Source organism: Neurospora crassa, linkage group I (assembly GCF_000182925.2).
Source record: "Neurospora crassa OR74A linkage group I, whole genome shotgun sequence".
Lineage (NCBI taxonomy): Eukaryota > Fungi > Ascomycota > Sordariomycetes > Sordariales > Sordariaceae > Neurospora > Neurospora crassa.
This window is the reverse complement of record NC_026501.1, coordinates 6,051,845-6,069,308: the sequence shown is the minus strand read 5'-3', so window position 1 is coordinate 6,069,308 and position 17,464 is coordinate 6,051,845. Positions and strand designations below refer to the sequence as shown.

At 53.5% G+C, this 17,464-nt stretch overlaps 5 protein-coding genes across 6 annotated transcripts; 2 read left to right on the top strand and 3 right to left on the bottom strand.

The window, feature by feature from the left end:
• Positions 1-457: 457 nt before the first annotated feature.
• On the bottom strand, positions 458-4,979 carry NCU07400 (hypothetical protein). Its single transcript, XM_953391.3, has 3 exons — positions 4,881-4,979; positions 3,307-4,725; positions 458-3,231 (listed from the first exon to the last, which is right to left on the bottom strand). The coding sequence occupies exons 2-3, from the start codon at positions 3,807-3,809 to the stop codon at positions 1,116-1,118; spliced, it is 2,619 nt and encodes an 872-aa protein (XP_958484.1). The 5' UTR covers positions 3,810-4,725; positions 4,881-4,979; the 3' UTR covers positions 458-1,115.
• Positions 4,980-5,636: 657 nt separating this feature from the next.
• NCU07401 lies at positions 5,637-7,918 on the bottom strand. 2 transcript variants are annotated; one of them, XM_011394861.1, is made up of 3 exons: positions 7,495-7,918; positions 6,656-7,052; positions 5,637-6,587 (listed from the first exon to the last, which is right to left on the bottom strand). In XM_011394861.1, exons 1-3 carry the CDS (start codon positions 7,678-7,680, stop codon positions 6,229-6,231), a joined length of 942 nt encoding a protein of 313 aa, XP_011393163.1. In that variant the 5' UTR covers positions 7,681-7,918; the 3' UTR covers positions 5,637-6,228. The 2 variants fall into 2 exon arrangements, with proteins under 2 accessions (XP_011393163.1, XP_011393162.1); XM_011394860.1 differs by having other exon boundaries at positions 5,684-6,587; positions 7,181-7,918.
• Positions 7,919-8,087: 169 nt separating this feature from the next.
• On the top strand, positions 8,088-10,055 carry NCU07402 (pyridoxal reductase). The gene is made up of 3 exons (XM_953393.2): positions 8,088-8,624; positions 8,684-9,232; positions 9,304-10,055. Exons 1-3 carry the CDS (start codon positions 8,573-8,575, stop codon positions 9,690-9,692), a joined length of 990 nt encoding a protein of 329 aa, XP_958486.1. The 5' UTR covers positions 8,088-8,572; the 3' UTR covers positions 9,693-10,055.
• A 464-nt stretch (positions 10,056-10,519) lies between these two features.
• On the top strand, positions 10,520-12,411 carry NCU07403 (secretory component protein shr3). The gene is made up of 2 exons (XM_953394.3): positions 10,520-10,886; positions 11,044-12,411. Exons 1-2 carry the CDS (start codon positions 10,793-10,795, stop codon positions 11,643-11,645), a joined length of 696 nt encoding a protein of 231 aa, XP_958487.1. The 5' UTR covers positions 10,520-10,792; the 3' UTR covers positions 11,646-12,411.
• Positions 12,412-12,543: 132 nt separating this feature from the next.
• On the bottom strand, positions 12,544-16,825 carry gh38-1 (glycosylhydrolase 38-1). Its single transcript, XM_953395.2, has 2 exons — positions 14,461-16,825; positions 12,544-14,401 (listed from the first exon to the last, which is right to left on the bottom strand). The coding sequence occupies exons 1-2, from the start codon at positions 16,354-16,356 to the stop codon at positions 13,028-13,030; spliced, it is 3,270 nt and encodes a 1,089-aa protein (XP_958488.1). The 5' UTR covers positions 16,357-16,825; the 3' UTR covers positions 12,544-13,027.
• Between the last annotated feature and the right edge of the window lie 639 nt (positions 16,826-17,464).

Below are 17,464 nucleotides of genomic sequence, written 5' to 3'. Positions count from 1 at the left end.
CTTAGCTGTCAGTCAACATGCTTTCTTCGAGGCCTCATTTACCCTGGCGGTCAGTATCAACATTCTTCTTGTTTTCACCTTGATGTAAATTTTCGCAAGTGACACTATCGCTATCGGGCGGATCAACTCCTACGCAGGAGATGAGTGTGATAGATGTGGACTGATGGATATCTCCTTTCGCCAGATCTGATAGGTGCACTTCACACTCAATATACGTGCTGTGACGGATTCCTTAACCTCTCTTTGAGTGTCTTTAGAGACTTTTCAGAGTTTTTCCAAGGTATTACCATCCTCCCTTTTCACCATACTTTTGCTCTTACCAACGGGTTATCGTGTAATCTCCCCGGGTATGTTTAACTTCACTACCAAAGACAGTACAGCTAGGATCACGGAACAACCACGACGACGGAATTCTTTCGAACCTTGAACTTACAGCCAACGAACACAGAAAGGAACATTCCGCAAATCATCGTTCATCATGCTCAGTACTGCATAATACACTAGACTACAACACACGCTCCCGCCCGCTCACTGCCTCCGACTTATGAGGTCTGCTCTCGCATACCACACATACCAAAGCCAACGCGACCCAACCTGTTCTCCCTCCCATGTGATGATCCATTACCATGCCTTAATGCACTAATCTAGCCTTTCCGTTCCATCTCATCCTAGCCTATCCCGTCCTAACCCTAACCCTTCCCTTCCCTTTCAAAGTCCCGTAGTGGTTTGGTTCCACTGCAGACAAATTTATTCCAGAAACCGTGTCTGCTATTTGTCGTTTTGTCTTTAACGTGCTTGCAAATGATTGATGGTGAGAACGATGTCGATAAAGTTCGGTAAGGATGGATATCGATCGATGGTAGGAAAGGCACAAAGAGTACGGATGCGTGGTTTTCAGTGTGCAGCGTCAATGAGAAAGAATGAGGAATGGTAGAGGGGTAGGCAACATAGATAGGTAGATAGGCAGATAGGTACGCCAAGCATCAGTTCATACGAGATGTTACCATCCATCGCTACACCCTCTCGCTCCTCTTCCAAGCTGTCGTCGGCGGCGGCGGCATCTTCCCCATCATCATCTTATTATCGTCAAAAGCCTTGCTTAATCCAACAGTCCCCTAAAACTCGTCTTCAAAGGGGCAGTCAACGCTGTCGTGGCCGTCACGCTCGCACAAGGCACACCACTTGGACGCATCCACGACTCCACTCTCCTTGCCGGCTACGGGACCCGACTCCATCAGGTTGGGCAGGGGCGCTGCCTTCGCAACAGTGACAGATGGCACGATAGGATCCGTGGGGATAGGCTCCAAGGGAGTAGTAGACCGGGAAGTGGGCTCAGCGGCGGCAGGCTGAGGAGTCAGGGGCTGCGTCCTGGCCCTGGTAGGGGAAAGGGGCGCCGGCTTGATGTCGTCGTCCTTGGTGGAGATAGCCATGGAGCCGACGGCGCTGACAATATCGTCCTTGTCCTCGTCCGCCTCCTCGTCATCGTCCTCGAGGTCGGAGGCAAGAGACTGCGACTTGCTCTGTTGCTGCTTGTGGGTGGCGTTCTCGGCCGCGTTGGCAGAACCGAACATGTTGGTGCAGCTAAGGATGTCGTGGCCAGAAGTGTCACAGAGCTCGCACCAGAGAGCGCCGTTGTCGGTTGCGGCGCTGTAGGAGTCACTTTCGGGCATCGCCTCGAGAGTTGATCCCCGGCTCCTGAGGGCCTTGTCCGTAGTCTGGGGAACAGGTACCACAATGCTTCGTGACTCACGCTGCGAGCTGCGCTCGTTGTTGCTGCCGACCGTCATGGTGCTTGAACGATGGTTCGACTCGCTTGCGGCGTTGCCTCTCCGCAGCATCTCAATCTCACGCTCAAGCTCCTCCTCGCGATTGGCCTTGCTGTCAAGCATGGCATGAAGCTCCGCGACCTCGCGCTCGAGCTTCTCACGAGCGAGGCGATCCTCGATGGATTCTCCGGTCTTGGCGGTTGGCGTCATGGCATCATCATCATCATCATCACCGGGAGCAGAATCTCTGCTGAGTGAATGAATGATAGCTTTAAGGCCTCTGATCTCGTCCTCCTTCTGTTCAAGTTCCTTGGCAAGAGGGCCGCTGTCTGGGGAGCCATTGGCGCCGTTGATAGCGGCCTGCGCCTTCTCCCTTTCCCGGCGGAGCTCGGTACGCGTTCTTTCTACCTCTCCACGGAGGAATTCAACCTCACCCCGGGCCTCTGCTTCCCCTCTACGGGCATCTTCAAGGCCCTCCTCCAGCTCCTGAACCAACTCTTCCAGTTGCTTAAGCTGTATAGCAACGGCATCTACATCTTCGGTTCGTTCCCTCAGCTCCTGATTCTCCTGCATGAGTTCCTCGATCTTCTTCTCGTAGATCCTTTCGGTTTCTGAACTCGCCAGCTCCAGGGTATCAATAGTGCTCCGGAAGTCGGCCCGGTGTGCGTCGAACTCGGCAGTCAGCAGGGCAATCTTGTCGTTCTTTTCCTGCAATAATGCTCGAAGCTGAGCAACATCCTTATCTTCGAACTCTTCGTGTCGTGATCGATCGCGCAACGAGCCTTCCGAGCTCTCGATGAGAGCCTGAAGCTCGGTAAGACTGCTTTCCATCTCGACCAGTGTTGCTGCCTGGTCCCTCAGTTGCCTCTCGCGGTCTTCAAGCTGAGTTCTGAGTTTCTCTAGCTCCTCTTCGTGGGCATTACCAAGGCGCGAGGCTGCCCGCGAGGGGGCGCGGAACCTCATTCCTGGGATAGACCCGGCAGTGACACCTCCGTTGTTGTGTCCGCTGACAGAAGCAGCATCTTCATCGTCAAAGTTTGGCTGGTGAGCATTGCCGAGGGAGGAGATACTACGAGGCCCGACACTACCTTTCCTCGTATGTGAGGGCAGTCGCTTGCCCGTGTCTCCAGGCACTCCGCGAACGCTCTGAGAAAACTTGTTAGGCTGTGGACTGGGGAATCGTCCGGGGGGGCCTGGCGTGACAAGCGAAGTGCGCGATCCGGGAGTCATTTGCAGTCGCCTCATGGGCGACTCCGGACGAACAGCACCGGGCCCGACAGATTGGCTGAATTTTCGTATGGAGGGGGTAGCCGGCGCACGGCCTCCGAGCTTCAACGCGGGTCCGGGTGGGACAAGATCGGTGGGCGTGCGAGGGAGGGAGCCGCTGCCGGCATCCCGCTTGACGGCCTTGGATAGGGGGAGGAAAATACCAGACCCAGGCAGGCTGGTGTTGAAGTAGGAGACACTGGCAAAGATTTGCGTATTAGCTTGAGTCCAGGCCACCCGCCAGAAGCAGCATATTGGAGAATTGTCTGCTTACCCATCGACATCACCGCTGTTCTTTCCGCGAGAGGCAAACTCGCGGTGAAGTTCGACGCCGGCAAAGATACCCTTGCGCCCATCGACTGAACCGATGAAGCGAACAGTACCGGTCATGTTGCCGGGGACCTCGACCATGTCACCAATAGCAATCTCGTCGCCGGTGCTCATGGTGCCGGGGTTGATAGAAAGAGGCATCGCGTCGTTGTCGGTGGTGTTTAGGACGGAATGAAGAGCGTAGGCTTCGGTATCATCGGGGATGGTGGCCAGAGAGTTTTGCGTGAGGGCGGCGTAGGAAGCCTTGCGCGACAGCGCCGGCGGGACAAGGCGCGATGATGACAGAGACGGAGACTGGGACGAGTAGAGCTGGTTGAGATTCGGGGTTGATGCTGTAGCTATGCCGCTGAGGCCTCGGCCGGTGCGTGCTGGTTTCAAGAGTCCGAGTCTAGGTTTGGGAGTGGTCGTGTAGGTGGTGGAAGTTGCTGTGGTGGTGGTGGAGGTCATCTTGGACCGGCTTTGTGGCGGCCACCGACCTGCAAAGGCGGTCGAAGTCGGCCTGTCTGGTACAGTACTTCGGCTAGGGGTAGGTAGGGGATAGACTAGCAGGACTAGTCGACTAGTCTAGTAGATGCCGACCGAAGCCAGTCACCAGTGTGCGTCTGGCGGGAGATGAACAAGGTTCATTCAGGTCAGAAGTGAGGTGAGTCCCGCTCTTGTTTACACACCCCACCTGAGCCCACCTCTCGGAAGCTCCTGCTGAGCGATCGCCCCTGACCGCCCGGTGCTCGTGCTTGCAGTGCACAGGACGGTTCGATGCGTGCACGGGGTGTGTGTGGCTCGCTCACAGCGCCTGCCTTGCCTGTGTGACCCGCGTCTGCGGTACCCGTCCACTAAAAAGTAGCAAGATGGAGCCTCTTGTCCAGGGGTGAGTGCGATTGCCGTACAGACGGGCAGTGGAGGGAATCCCACCTAGCTAGGTAGGTATGTACTTCGGTGACTGCGTCTGCTGCTCGAGACGGTGAGATGCACGAGCGGGACGGGACCGTCTGGCAGTGAGCGGTACAGTACCTAGTTAGTGTAAGTAGAAAGCTTGTGGAAGAGACCGACGGATGATCTCTCGGTAGTTTTGTTTGAGGCCGAGACAATGTGAATCGCCTGTAGTAGCGTATCCGCCTTATAGCTTCCGTATCCTTCGTTTATTCTTTCTTAGCACCGCTTTGTATGAAAGGCTCTCTCGGCCCTGAATCTGTTTTCGTCAACACGCCGGCTTCCTCTCATGTGTTGACGTCGCTTTTGGATGATGATAGGCCATGAATCCTGGACTCTCAGAAGAAGGTGGAGGGAGAAAGGATCGATGTCTTCCCCCCCACTATGAGCAAGAAGGTTTAATTTACGGATCCGCGGGGGAGGGACAGGCTTCCTATGGTCATATCCAAAGACTTGTCAGCCATCAAAGAAATAATTTCAAATCGAAATTTGATCCAGGATAAGACGGATCGGGTCCCGCGGCTAGAAGCGAGAAGCCCCGACCTGGAAAGGGGTGAAAGCTGATGGTATGCCATGGCGCGCACGTACCTGCCGATCGTGAATTGTTGTGAACCCGTGAACTGAATGGAAGAAGAAAGAAGCACAATTGGTGAATTGAATTGTTGATAATGCCACGCAGCCCGCCGTTGAGGTCAAATGACCGATGAGAAAGAGAAGGGATGAAAGAGGGATGACAACTGATCAGTATCATGGACTTCCTTCCCATTATCAAGTAATCCTTACCAGTCCAACAAACAAGGATCTTGCACAGTAATGGGACTGACCATGACAGGGAAGCAATATCACAACACCATGGGCAACGTTGGCCAGAAGGAACCTCAGATATCGTGTTAATGCAGCTGCGAGAGAAACCAAGTATGTACACTACATGCTAGACATAACGTACCGTCCCGACGCCCGTTTTTGTCTGGCCAGCGGCTTGCCGCATCTCATCCAACCATGCAAACCAAACAGGTACGACAGGTTCGTTGATGTCGACGGCAGGTCACCGGTGAGGCGTCATTGTCAATGTCACTGGGCTGTTAACCCCCTTTGAGGCTTGCTTCTCCTGCAAGAGCGGATAATGCCTAGGAAGAAACTGCCCCAGGGGCAGGCAATGTCCTGTCAACCCTGTCAACCCATCCGTTCACTGCCCCTGGACGTAAACAAAGCCATTCGTTGTTGGTTTGGAGGGCTGTCAAGAGGCAAAGCCCATCCATCTTCCAGTAAAATTCACGACATGTTTCCTCTCAAGACGAAGGGGAAAGATATCATATCAAAATGCATTCCTCCTTTTCCATCACTGGCGAGAAAGCAGTTTTCATTGGGCATTGTGGCAACCTCAGCTACCTAAGAAAATATCCAGTTATTTGGTTGAAATGTGTACATCCTGGTTGAAGATCGACACCAGTCCGGTCCGGTCTGCAAACTGGACGATGCCTGGACGTGCTTCCCCCTGGCGCCCTGGCAGCAGCCCCCACTCAACACGTTTTCAGCGGAGCACATCAGGGAATTCTCCCATGTTATCACGGGGGAGTCGGAGAGCCCAAGCGAAGGACTCTCCAGAAGGCCATCGTTGCTTTCCCGTTGGTTGGATAGGAAAAAGAGCCGAGGTGCATCTGATCATTTGTGTCCAGGTAATGTTATCATTTTTCTCTAGTCTTTCTGTCTTTGGTTCACCCAGAGAAAGGCGAACCGTGTTGTCGCCATGTTTTTGAGCCCCCCCGGCCTACAACTTTAGCGGCTTGAATGATGCGGCTGTCGTTAGCGGCGTCACCTCGCCATTCGGTTACGGTGTTGCATCGCTGACAGCATTGGCAAATGTCCGGTTCAGGGGTCACAGATATCGTAACGGGCCTAGTTTGCCTGTAGCAGAGGCTCTCTCACCTTACGCTTCCTACCCTCGTGCGTCCGCGGCACTCGTCTGTACCGCGAGCACCACTATCAATGATGCTACTATCACCGTCAAGGCAATGAATGATAGCAGCATAATCGTCCCTCTGCTGGCCGGGAACTTGCCCTTAATCACCCAGTGTTGTCCCACCAGGTAGCGCTTATATCCAAGAAACAGCGTCAAGATACTAATACCCAGAAACGTTGCGCCAAGCGGCTTTCCCAGGTGCCTTAGTGTTTCCGAATGGTGAGTATCGTCGTTGCCGTCCGATAACGATGTGTTGAGACGGAAGAGTTGAGTGACGGCAATGCCAATCGATGCGAACGCTAATGAGGTTCGTAGCCATGCGAGAAACGTTCGTTCTGTAGACGCATAAAGTCAGCCTGCTGCGCTGCAATATAAAGGAAGGCATTTGGCTGCCTATACTCACCTAAAGCAAGATGGTCACGAGCGACGCTACCCTTATTTTCTAACTCAATGCTCTGAAAGTACTCCAGCCTCTTCTTCCATTTGCTCACTTTATGGTGCTCGGTCGACTCATTCCCAGTTTCACCCTCGTTATTTGGATACGTCAATGACGTTTGTGCCCCCGGACTATGGGCGGCGGATTGGCTTGCTGTCTGTCTTTTGCGCGCCGACGAGTTGGATGTAGGTGTTTGTACCATACTTTGGTAATTGAGCGGTTGGCTTGTTACGATGCCTTGCTGTGTATCTTCGCCGACTCCGGTGGTCTCGGTGGTACGAGGCGACAGGAGAGGTGACAGCAAAGGCTGTTGTTGTAGACCAGGATTGGCAGTGTCGAGCGCTTCGGCCCTCTGGCGGGCAGCCTGAATGCGATCACAAATGTTAGTCACCGCATCAGTCTTCCCGCTAAGATCACTGGCCGCTTCTTGTTATCTCCGGGTGGAAATCGCTCGAGTCCGGCATCGATGAAGGGGACGGACGGGCTACGAACAGTACGACTAAGCATGTCTTCAGACCAGAACGCCAGCAACTGCGCCGACTATAGTAACTCCGGTATAGTTCGAGAAGAACAGTGCAGTCTCGATGAGCTGGACGACCGACTGTCCGGAATCGCAATGTCGAAAAGGGCGTGTCCAGTGGTTAAGACAGCTTTGAAGCTTGCAACTTTCGCCAACAGTCCGGCGAGAACCTCTCTAGGAGTCTGGCTCGTCTGGGTCCCTGGCTTGGACTCTTGGCATCAAGATCCAGCCACCGATATATGCCCCGGTCACTGTTGATTGCAGGTGTTTAGGATGTGTCACTGACCTTGAGAATTTCATCGAGACGTTCTTGGGTTGACGTTCGTCGCGGAGCCCGAAAAGTTTTGGAGCCGTGGCGGACCAGATATGGCTCTGGTTCGGTACTCTCAGAAGGCACCTCGGTTGTGGAAGGGGAGGCGTGGAGGGCTGGCGCTGACCTTGAGGTCGCAAGCCGCTGGTTGTCGTCGGCCATAACCACGATTGTACTTGAAGTACGTGGTCTTACGCGATTGTACGAGCAAATGTGCGGAGTTCAACACGACAATGAGACGTCGGACGATGGTGTCAACGGGGCCAAGAATTGCGATCTGACTGAAGATTGTTCCATGGGAATTTGGCCGAAAGCGCACAGATTGCGGCGAAGACGTTCACTTCATTTGCGACTCGAGGAATGGCACGAATGCATGCGACCAAGATACATTGGTCCAGGGAACTTGAGCTGCACAAGCGAAGGATTGTTGGCGTCATCTTGCACTCGGCCTTGTCTGGGTCCCCGCAGGATTCAGTGGGTCCCGGTCACGCATCTTGCGACGTTCCGTCTCGGCCCGGGATGGCAGCTTTCCCCGTTGATTTTCGGTCTATATAAGTCGTTATCTCCCCCAAAGATCGTAGCATCCTCTAAATCATTGACACAAGGACAAAAGTCACAGAAGTATATCCGCCCGAGGGATAGGTTGCAGAAAGCTTGAGGTGTGCGCTTGGCCACCACTTGCGATTATGACTGGGAAGTTCCGAGCTGCTCTTCAACACTTCACCCTTCACGTAACTACCTGAATATCACAGCCCAGAGGTTATATTCATCCGTCACCCCTGCTGATGTTTGTACGCACCCGAGGCACCTTGGGATTTGATCCGGGCGTGCCGGGACAGGGGCTATGCTGCCCGCCGGCTTCCGCTTCTACTTACCCCACTTCCCCGCCCATTGCCCGGGCCCGGGGAACCCACATCTTACGTGAGCCGGCAAAGTGACATCGGGGCGGCCGCCGACTTGGCCGATCAGTCAACACATAACTAGCTTGACCATATCCATTTTCCCTTCTTCATTCTCACAGAAGGCTCCATCACACTCACCCATAACGGGAAACATGGTGTCCTTTCAAGGAAAACAAGTCGGCAATATAGGCTTCGGCCTGATGGGTATGAAGTCCGGAGCAACCAATCTCCGCGGGCAATAATATGCTGACAAAAATCATCAGGCCTGACATGGCGAGCATCTAAGCTATCGGACGAGGAAATCTTTGCCGTCATCAAGGCCGCTCTCGATGCCGGCTGCAACTACTTCAACGGCGGCGAGTTCTACGGCCCTCCAGACCACAACTCGCTTACCGTGCTCAAGCGTTACTACGACAAATATCCAGAGGATGTAGACAAGATCCTCCTCAACGTCAAGGGCTGCATGCTTCCGGGCTTGCTGGCGGACTCCTCGCCTGAAGGTGTCCGGGCCAGTATTGAGAACTCGGTCCGCCTGATCGGGGGCAAGGGAAGGATCGATCAGTTCGAGGCGGCCCGAAAAGACCCCAAGGTGGACATTGAAGTGACCATGAAGGCCATGAGCGAGCACATTCAGGCCGGGGATATCAGGGGCATTGCGCTGAGCGAGGTCAGCGCCCAAACGATCCGTCGAGCTGCAAAGGTGGCCAAGATCACGGCCGTTGAGGTGGAGCTGTCCATCTGGAATACCGAGCCTCTCGAGAACGGCGTGCTTGAGGCTTGCGCCGAGCTTGATATTCCTGTTCTTGCATACAGTATGTCCCTTTTACGAATGCTTTGTGCTGCTTTTCCGCCCGTTCGCGAAACTGACACAGACTTCCCACAGGCCCACTTGGCAAGGGCTTCTTGACTGGGCAAGTCAAGTCCTTTGACGATATCCCCGAGGGAGACTTCCGGAGGATGTTGCCTCGATTCCAGCCTGAAGTTTTTGAGACCAATCTTCGACTAGTTCGGAAGGTAGAGGAGCTCGCGGCGAGAAGAGGATGTACACCAGCTCAATTCGCCATCAACTGGACATTGGCCCTTTCGAAACGGCCTGGGATGCCGACGATCATCCCCATCCCTGGTGCCTCATCGCCGGAACGCGTTCGCGAGAATGCTGTGGAGAGAGAGCTGACAGAGGAGGATATGGCTGATGTGGAAAGGATCTTTAAGGAATTCGCTCCGGTAGGCGACAGATACCACAAGCACGGCATGGAGCTCCTCGACAAATGAACTCTCAAGATGTCCATAGAGGTAGGTAATATGGAGGGTTTCGATCTACGGATCTTGTGGAGGACTGTTCACGACAGTGGATGATGGGATTAAGAACTTGCTACAAGTAAAAGTACCTACAAGAGATTGCTCATGGATCCTCAAAGCGGTGCTTGTGTGCCTGGGCCTGTGCGGTTCTTAAGGGCTCTCGGGCGCCCGGGGACATCCCATGAGATTGTGGTGCCTGCAGGAGGTGGTTTCGTCTTGATCCTGGCGCAACCAGATGGAAACGCTAGAGGTAGGTTCTTCCGTCTATTCTCGGTAACAAAGCCACCTCACATCCAGCGCCCTGCAATAGACCTCTCGTGTTGGTAGCGCTATCGCTTGACGTCTCACTTCTTGCTTCCTCTACATCGATGCAATGCGAGTTTGTTCGCCAACTCCAGCCGGTGTTCCTGGCAATGCTGGACGAGATCGATCTCAAATTCTCCCGAATTTGGCAAGGATAAAATAAAGGGATAGGCACGATTCAAAAAGCCATGAAAAAGGTTGCACATGACATATCAAGGGTTGGGAATAGCATATTCAACCTCGAGGTAAGATCACCTCTGATAATGGAACGAAACGACACAATTAGCGCCTAGAACATCTGACGCGAAGCCTCGAGCTACAACCTAAGTAGGTAACCAACAAACCAGTACCATATTTATTGTTGGACTGTGCTTGTACGGTTCAATCCGCGAAAAGAACGACCACAGAGGATGATGACTCGGATCGGGTTCCTTCATGAAGTGGTTGAAATAAGCAGTGACCCCGCTGTCTGTCATTCGTCCGGTGCGGCTGCCCCTAACTGTTAGTGCCGTTCGTTAGTGGCAAGAACCCAGCAAGGCCTTATCTACCTAGGCTCAAAATACGTAAAAAGAAGCGTTGCGCGTTCCCAACTTTTTGCGCTCGGCTTGGGAAGGCCAGCTGCAACGTCTCCAACCCGTTCAAAAGCCAACGTCTCCCTCGTCATAGAGCATCTCTGAGCATCCGATTGTCTCTTTCTCATCATTCCTTCCATTCTTGCTTTATCACTCTACCGATAAAGCCACCGTCCGAATTCACGAGAATCAGCTACAATGTCGGAGAGTCACTGGGTAGATTGGAACAAAAACACGCAGTCCAAGGACTATCGTGGTTCTGGTTCCTTCTCAACCTTCATTATCATCGGTCGTACGTTTGTCAACTTTCCCTGCTTGCTTCCAACTCGCTGCCCCTCCCTCCCCCTCCATGCTCGTCACGGTTCCCATAACCGTGAGCATAACAGCAGCTTCCGACCCCCATGATGCGATTGGAAGCTTACGGCTAACATTGGCATACAACTGAACAGCCGTCTGTTTCTTCCTTGGCATACTCTTCGCGCAGTTTCCCTATGACTTCCCGTTGCTCTGGACCTCGGAGCCCGTTCAGGCAACGTACTACGACTTCCTCGAGACGCACGTCAAATTCCTGCACGCCTCACCTCTGATCATCTCGCGCATCCTCAACATTGTCATCTTCGTTGGCCTCCTCGGATTCTTCATGAAGCTCTTCCGACCGGCCGAATCCAACGTGCTGTTCGACGGCGCGTCGCTCATTCTGTACGTCATTGGAGTGGGCGTCTACACCAGCAACATCGTCAAGGGAATGCGCACCATCACTGCTGGCATCTGGGACATGGAAGACTTTGCTGGCATCAAGCACGACGGCCCCGTCTCGGGCGAGGTCATTCTCGGCAGGGAGGATACTATGAAGGTGCTCAGCGCCAGCAACACCATTTTGGCCATGGTGCTGGTGGGAGTCCTGGTCTTGCAGGCTGGCCAATGGTACGCCGAGTCCAAGGAGAAGGACGACTATGCCAAGGGCGATAAGAAGGAGAAAAAGAATGATGGCCAGCAGCAGCAGCAGCAGCAGCAGCAGCCCCAGCCAGTGGAAGAAAAGAAGTCGCAGTAGAAGCGTTCCTTCATCAAGTTTGTGGGGTTTGTTTTGGGCGCCAAGTGGTGAAAGGGTGTTCATCGGTGCCGTCGGGAAAGCTCCGAAGGCTCAAATCAGTGTACGGGGGGTGGAAGGCATTCAAGACGCCGAGGTGAAGAGCGATCAAGATACTGGGGTCCAAAGCAATTAATAACTCGAAATTGCCACATATACTCGACACCGAACAAGAGGTCTGGTGCATTGTGCCTGTGGTTCATCAAGATGTAATCCACATGGATGAAATTGGAATACGACGAATTCAAAAAAAGAGCCCAAGTCTGTTCGAGCACAGCTTTCGACGTGTTTCTGCAGTCACTCTATAGCCCCGTCTCGCCAGTAGAACTGGAATCGGTTGTTTAGACATACTTGGGCCTTCAACTACTGTGTCAATGGAAGTCTCTGTACGAGAGAATACTGAAGTGGGCGAGAATGTTTCAGTACGTCAACCGTAAGCCTTACAGGACGGCCAGAACAAGAGCAAGGCCTGCAAGATGGGACCGATACAAGAAAATCCAATCGTAAAAAGAGGATCAGCGGTCATTAAGTGTAGCAAAGTGTTTGAGAGGAGGAGAGGCCCCTAGATCTGGTGTTTTGACGAAGCATGACCTCTGAGTAGTTGGAATTATATAAGGGTGCCTTCTTGAGATAAATATGAAGCGTTCGATCCTCTATGCTAGCAAGGTAGTAAACACTCTCAGCATAGAGAAAAAAAACCTGTTCATCATTTTTCCTTTTTGCTATGCCATTGCAAGTTGTTCGAGTTGACAATGTGCCAAGTTCCTAGACATACTGACAAGTACTTGACAGCCATATATTATGGGGGTCAACAATTGACGCTTACGAGACACAATTGCAAGGAAAAGATAACTTATGTGAACGTAAAATGTTCAGTTAACACACTTCTTTTGATCATGGAACCTGAAGGCTTAGTGATACGGTCGATCATCCCTCCAGATACCCAATCTCCAACAGTACCGATCCGGCCTTATTCCACCACGGCTGACGCCTTCCCCTACTCTTTCTCTTTCTTCCGCCCCATTTATCGAGTTTTCGCCGCCCACTATTCTTTCCCCTCTTACTTACCCTCCTACATACCTAGATAATACGCTCTGTCGTTCCCCTCCATTTGTGGTTTCCTAGCTCTTTTATTAAATTGACTTCCCATTCTTCTCGTCATAACCGAAAAATTTCATAGCAATCATCGCATCGTTACAGACATCACATCATCCCCACCATTTACTCCCCCTTATGCTCACCCAACATAGCTCCATAAGTCGTCCCCGCATCCAACAACCAACCGGAGTCATCAAGAGACACCAAAAAAAAAAAAAAAAAAAAAAAAAAAAAGACAGACAAAAAACTCAAGCCAACTCTAACCGATAACTAGCAACCTCAAACGGCCTCAAATCCACCTCGAACCTCCCCTCCGCCACATCAAACCCGCTGACCTCCTCCAGCTCATCCTCCAGCAAATTGACTTTACTCACCCTCTTGACCGGCCACCTCGTCTCGATCGTTCCCCTCGCGCGTCCACCAAGCGAGTCGTAGATCCTCAGAATCACACTCTGTCCCTTCTTCTTTTTCACCGGACTTTCAATTGTTTCAACAGAGACATCCTCATCATCCTCAGCGCGCTTGATTGTGTCGAGGATCAGGGATGGGTTCGAGTTATCGGTGAACCAGACGGGTGGTTCCTGTTCGTCGAGGGTAGCGAAAGAGTGCGGAGACTCGAGGAGTTTAAGCGGGTTATTGAATTCGTAGGCTTTGCGGACGGTCATGGCACCCAGGGAGCCTGTGTGCGGGAAGATGGCCCAGCGGATGGTGTGCGCGCCCATATCTGCATGAGCGTCGGGGGCTTTGGGGGAGCGGAGCAAGGACAAGCGCATGAGAGAACCGGTGGTGGCGAAGCCGTATTTGGAGTCGTTGAGGATGGACACGCCGTAGCCATGTTCAGACAGGTCGGCGAACTTGTGGCAGCAAACTTCGAACTTGGCCATGTCCCAGGAGGTGTTGTAGTGGGTCGGGCGGCGGACGATGCCGAATTGCGTTTCGTATGAAGCTTCTGTATTGCGGATGTCGACGGGGAATTCGACCTTGAGAAATTTCATGGTTTCGTGCCATTCGACGGTGGATTGGACTTCGATGTAGGATTGGAGCTCGTTGACAGCCGCCGAGAGGCTGATGATGGTGGAGATGTGGGATTGCTCGGAGATCTTGGTCTTGGTGATGACGCTGACGCGATGCGTTTTTTCTTCGTGCACTTGGGTCTCGCTGGACTGGAGCTCCTTGCGCGTGTCGAGGTGATAGACTTCGACGTCCCAGGCTTGCCAGTAGAGCGGCTTGTCGTCGAAGATGACGAACTGGTTGGCGCGCTGGCCTTCAGGGATGACCTCGCGCCTGTCGTATTTGTCGTAGAGGGACGTGATGGTGCCGGCCTCGACACGGACCTTGAGTCGCTTATTCTCGAGGACGAAAACACCGTTGGATAGCTTGTGGAGCTTGACCCCGTCGTCCACTTGCATGATTTCGTATTGCTGGAGTTTAAGGAGAGGACCTACACCCTTGGCAAGGGCAAAATCACCCTTGGAAATCTCAACAAGCTCCTCGCGGTACCAGGGTAAAGTGTTCAGGGCAATGCCGCGCTCCACGCCCGTGGCGTCTACTTGGAAAACGCCTAATGCCTTGCATGCATCCCTCAAGAGCCTCTCACCGGTCTTGAAAATTTGAGCATAGAGCTGTCGAAGGGAAGTCAGTAATCCTTCATCACGAACAAACTAATCAAGCCCAAACATACCTTATCCGAATCATCATAACACATCTCAATTGAGCTGCCAGGGAGACAATCATGGAACTGGCAGAGCAGTGTTGCCTCCCACATTTCGTCGATTTCCTTCTTTGGATACTTGTAGTCCTTGTCCTTGAGTGAGGCAATCGTTGCGAGCTGCTCGATGTCCCTCAGCACAAACTCAGCTTTCCGGTTGAACTTTTTGTTGTTCGCTTGCGTAGTGTATGTTCCGCGGTGCAGCTCGAAGTACAGTTCACCAAACCAGGTAACCAGCGAATCAGCCTTCCGCTCGAGACTATCAAAGAAGTCATCTACCGAACCGCCCAGAGACACCCGCGGTAGGAGACCAACAGTATCGCTGATACCGCGGCAGCGACGAAGCTTCTCTAGGTGCTGCCACGTAGGGCCGCCACCTCCATCTCCCTTGCCAAAGACGAGCAAAGACGTATGATCTTGGTCGAGAGACTTGTGTTGTGACATGCTGCGCTTAACATCGCCAAAGTGGGCCTCGGCGGTGTAGGTTTCTGAAGGGGGCATGTGGCAGATGACCTGCGTGCCGTCGAGGGCAACCCAGTTGAAGGTTGTGTGGGGGAACTTGTTGATGTTGTTCCAGCTCAGCTTTTGGGTTAGGAACCGAGTCATGCCAGCGAGGCGGCAGAGTTGGGGTAGCTGACTGGAATAGCCAAAAGTGTCAGGCAGCCAGAATGTTTGGCACCTCTTTCCAAAGTTGCTCTCGAAGAAACGCTGGCCGTACACGAACTGCCGGACCAAGGACTCGCCGCTGGGCATGTTGGTGTCGTGCTCAACCCAGCTACCTCCGATAGGATGGAAACGACCGTCGGCCACCTTGCTCTTGACACGTTCCCAGACATGGGGGTATAGAGTCTTGCACCATTTGTATTGCTGTGCTTGTGAGCAAGCAAAGTTGAGTTCTGGGTAGCGGTCCATGAGGTCGCATTGGTTAGACCAAGATCGAGCTACCTTGCGCTTGGTCTCATCCCAGGGCCATAGCCAGCAACTGTCGATGTGACAATGGCCGATACCAAAAACAAGCGGTGCCTTTCCCCTCTTGGTGTCGTATACCCTGGCCGAGTCAACGTCCGGACCAAGGTACTGCTGAGCAATTTCCCGACACTTTTTGAGCGAGTCTTTATTGCCGAGCTCAAAGGCCTCGATAATCTCATTGCACGTCTTCAGCGCCTGATGCTGCTCCCACGATTCACTCGGGAACTCGCGTGCCGCATCACCAATGATCCAGATATCGATGTATAGCTGCCTCGCATCGGGGTTCACAGCCACAATTTCGGCCTTGTCGAGACGAAAGTGCTTGTTTGGATCAGGAGGCTGGATGATATCGCCCCCTCCCGCTGCACCAAACATGCCATTGCAGGCCATCTCGATGTAGATGATATGTTCCTTTCCGTCACGGAACGAGTCTGGCAATATCCACTCGGTACGCTCACCACCGCCCGTTAAGCCCTGCAGCGGCTTGCCATCGTGCGTCCAGACCATGCCCTCGTTATTGGCGTCCCAGTGGAGTTCGAGCAGCCTCTTATCGCGCAAGTCCTCGGGGACCGTAAGGACAACCTTGAACCAGTGGGTCGACCAGGCAGGGCCGAATCGAGCGCCGACTTCTGTCTTTCTGAACTCGTGCTTGACGGCCTCGTCAAAGGTTGGTCGATCCTGGTCGGGGGCATCCCAGACGAACAGCTTGACATGGGGCTCGCCCTCGGCGACACCCTCGTACATCATGGCGTTGAGATTGTTGTGCTCCCATTGTCCCTTTGCGTAAAACTGACTGATACGATCCTTGTAGATGTTGGTGATGTACTGGCCGACCGGCTTGGGTGCGCGTAGCGGGTAAGCCGAGATGGGCTTGCTCTGAGTTGCTGATTCCCCGCCCATCTTGATATAGTGCGGGTATATGGTGTTTTGATAGGGGGTCGAGCAGTCGACGGGGACGGGGAAACGAGTATTCTAGGATCTTGCCGGGAGGGCGGGCGCAGATATAAGCTCGAGGAGAGGAATTAGGCAAGGTAGGTTTAGAAATCGTCGGTAGGTAAGGTAGTATGGTTCAAGCGTAGGTCATAACACGACAAGTCATCCAACAGGTTCTCAAAAGTAGTTGAAGAAGGTTAAAGCGTCTGTATGTTTGGCTATATCTCTGACGAAACTAACGAAAGTGCTGTACACATTGGAGCCAACTGGAATGGACGGTATTGGTATTGGTATCGTATGGTTTCGGCTCGCGAGGCCAGCGAACACGTCTAGCGGGGGGGGAGGGGTCAATCGCGGGTCGAGGGTCGAGAAGGAGGAGGATGATAATGATGATGATGATGGAGGAGGAGCAGCAAAAGGAGCAACTACGTCTAGGAGTGGGAGGAAACGAGGAAATGCTTCCACACTTGCAAGAGGACTGACGGCGGGACTGACCAACGGGGGGGGGGGGGGGGGGGTTGGTTCTCGGACCCAGTCCTCTTGCCCGCCAACCTACCTAATGTTTCCTTCCATCGCTGTCCAGGCGAAGCGCTGAATGGCAGGCTGGCAGCTGGCTGGCCCCGAGATAGGTAGGTGGTTCTGGCTGTCCTGGTGCAAGCCTGGGGAGGAGGTCGGGCTGCTGAGGTGGTCAGGGAGGGAGGGGAGGGGGAGTCAGGGCCGGGGCGGTGGTGGTGTGTCTAATCCCCGCCCGCCTAGGGTACCTCTAGTGCGGCGCAGGTGCTGAGCTGTTCCTGCTCGTTTGTGCTGTCAGGGCTGAGGGTTCAGGTTGTGGCCGGGGTAGATCCACTGCAAGCCACGCCTGAAACACCAGAAAAACAGCAAGTATGGACACGGGGGGGGGGGGGCAAAGGGAAGGGGTCTGGGGGGCACAAACCCGACGCAATGCGGGGAGGATCCAAGTCACTCACATGTTCACCATTGGATCCCTGCTCTGGGCTGACTTGGATGATTTGATCCGCCTGCCTGCGGCTGGGCAGTCAACCCCATTCTTCCTTCCTTCCTTCCGGCCTGCACT

Excerpts from the sequence above, each read along its gene's own strand:
- NCU07400 (XM_953391.3), bottom strand. The coding sequence starts at position 3,809 with ATGACCTCCACCACCACCACAGCAACTTCCACCACCTACACGACCACT. Across the intron at positions 3,232-3,306 it reads AACAGCGGTGATGTCGATGG|TGTCTCCTACTTCAACACCA; the intron begins GTAAGCAGACAA and ends AATCTTTGCCAG.
- NCU07401 (XM_011394861.1), bottom strand. The coding sequence starts at position 7,680 with ATGGCCGACGACAACCAGCGGCTTGCGACCTCAAGGTCAGCGCCAGCC. Across the intron at positions 7,053-7,494 it reads GTCTCGATGAAATTCTCAAG|GCTGCCCGCCAGAGGGCCGA; the intron begins GTCAGTGACACA and ends GATCGCATTCAG. Across the intron at positions 6,588-6,655 it reads TCGTGACCATCTTGCTTTAG|AACGAACGTTTCTCGCATGG; the intron begins GTGAGTATAGGC and ends ATGCGTCTACAG.
- NCU07402 (XM_953393.2), top strand. The coding sequence starts at position 8,573 with ATGGTGTCCTTTCAAGGAAAACAAGTCGGCAATATAGGCTTCGGCCTG. Across the intron at positions 8,625-8,683 it reads TATAGGCTTCGGCCTGATGG|GCCTGACATGGCGAGCATCT; the intron begins GTATGAAGTCCG and ends AAAAATCATCAG. Across the intron at positions 9,233-9,303 it reads TATTCCTGTTCTTGCATACA|GCCCACTTGGCAAGGGCTTC; the intron begins GTATGTCCCTTT and ends GACTTCCCACAG.
- NCU07403 (XM_953394.3), top strand. The coding sequence starts at position 10,793 with ATGTCGGAGAGTCACTGGGTAGATTGGAACAAAAACACGCAGTCCAAG. Across the intron at positions 10,887-11,043 it reads AACCTTCATTATCATCGGTC|CCGTCTGTTTCTTCCTTGGC; the intron begins GTACGTTTGTCA and ends ACAACTGAACAG.
- gh38-1 (XM_953395.2), bottom strand. The coding sequence starts at position 16,356 with ATGGGCGGGGAATCAGCAACTCAGAGCAAGCCCATCTCGGCTTACCCG. Across the intron at positions 14,402-14,460 it reads GTTATGATGATTCGGATAAG|CTCTATGCTCAAATTTTCAA; the intron begins GTATGTTTGGGC and ends TCCCTTCGACAG.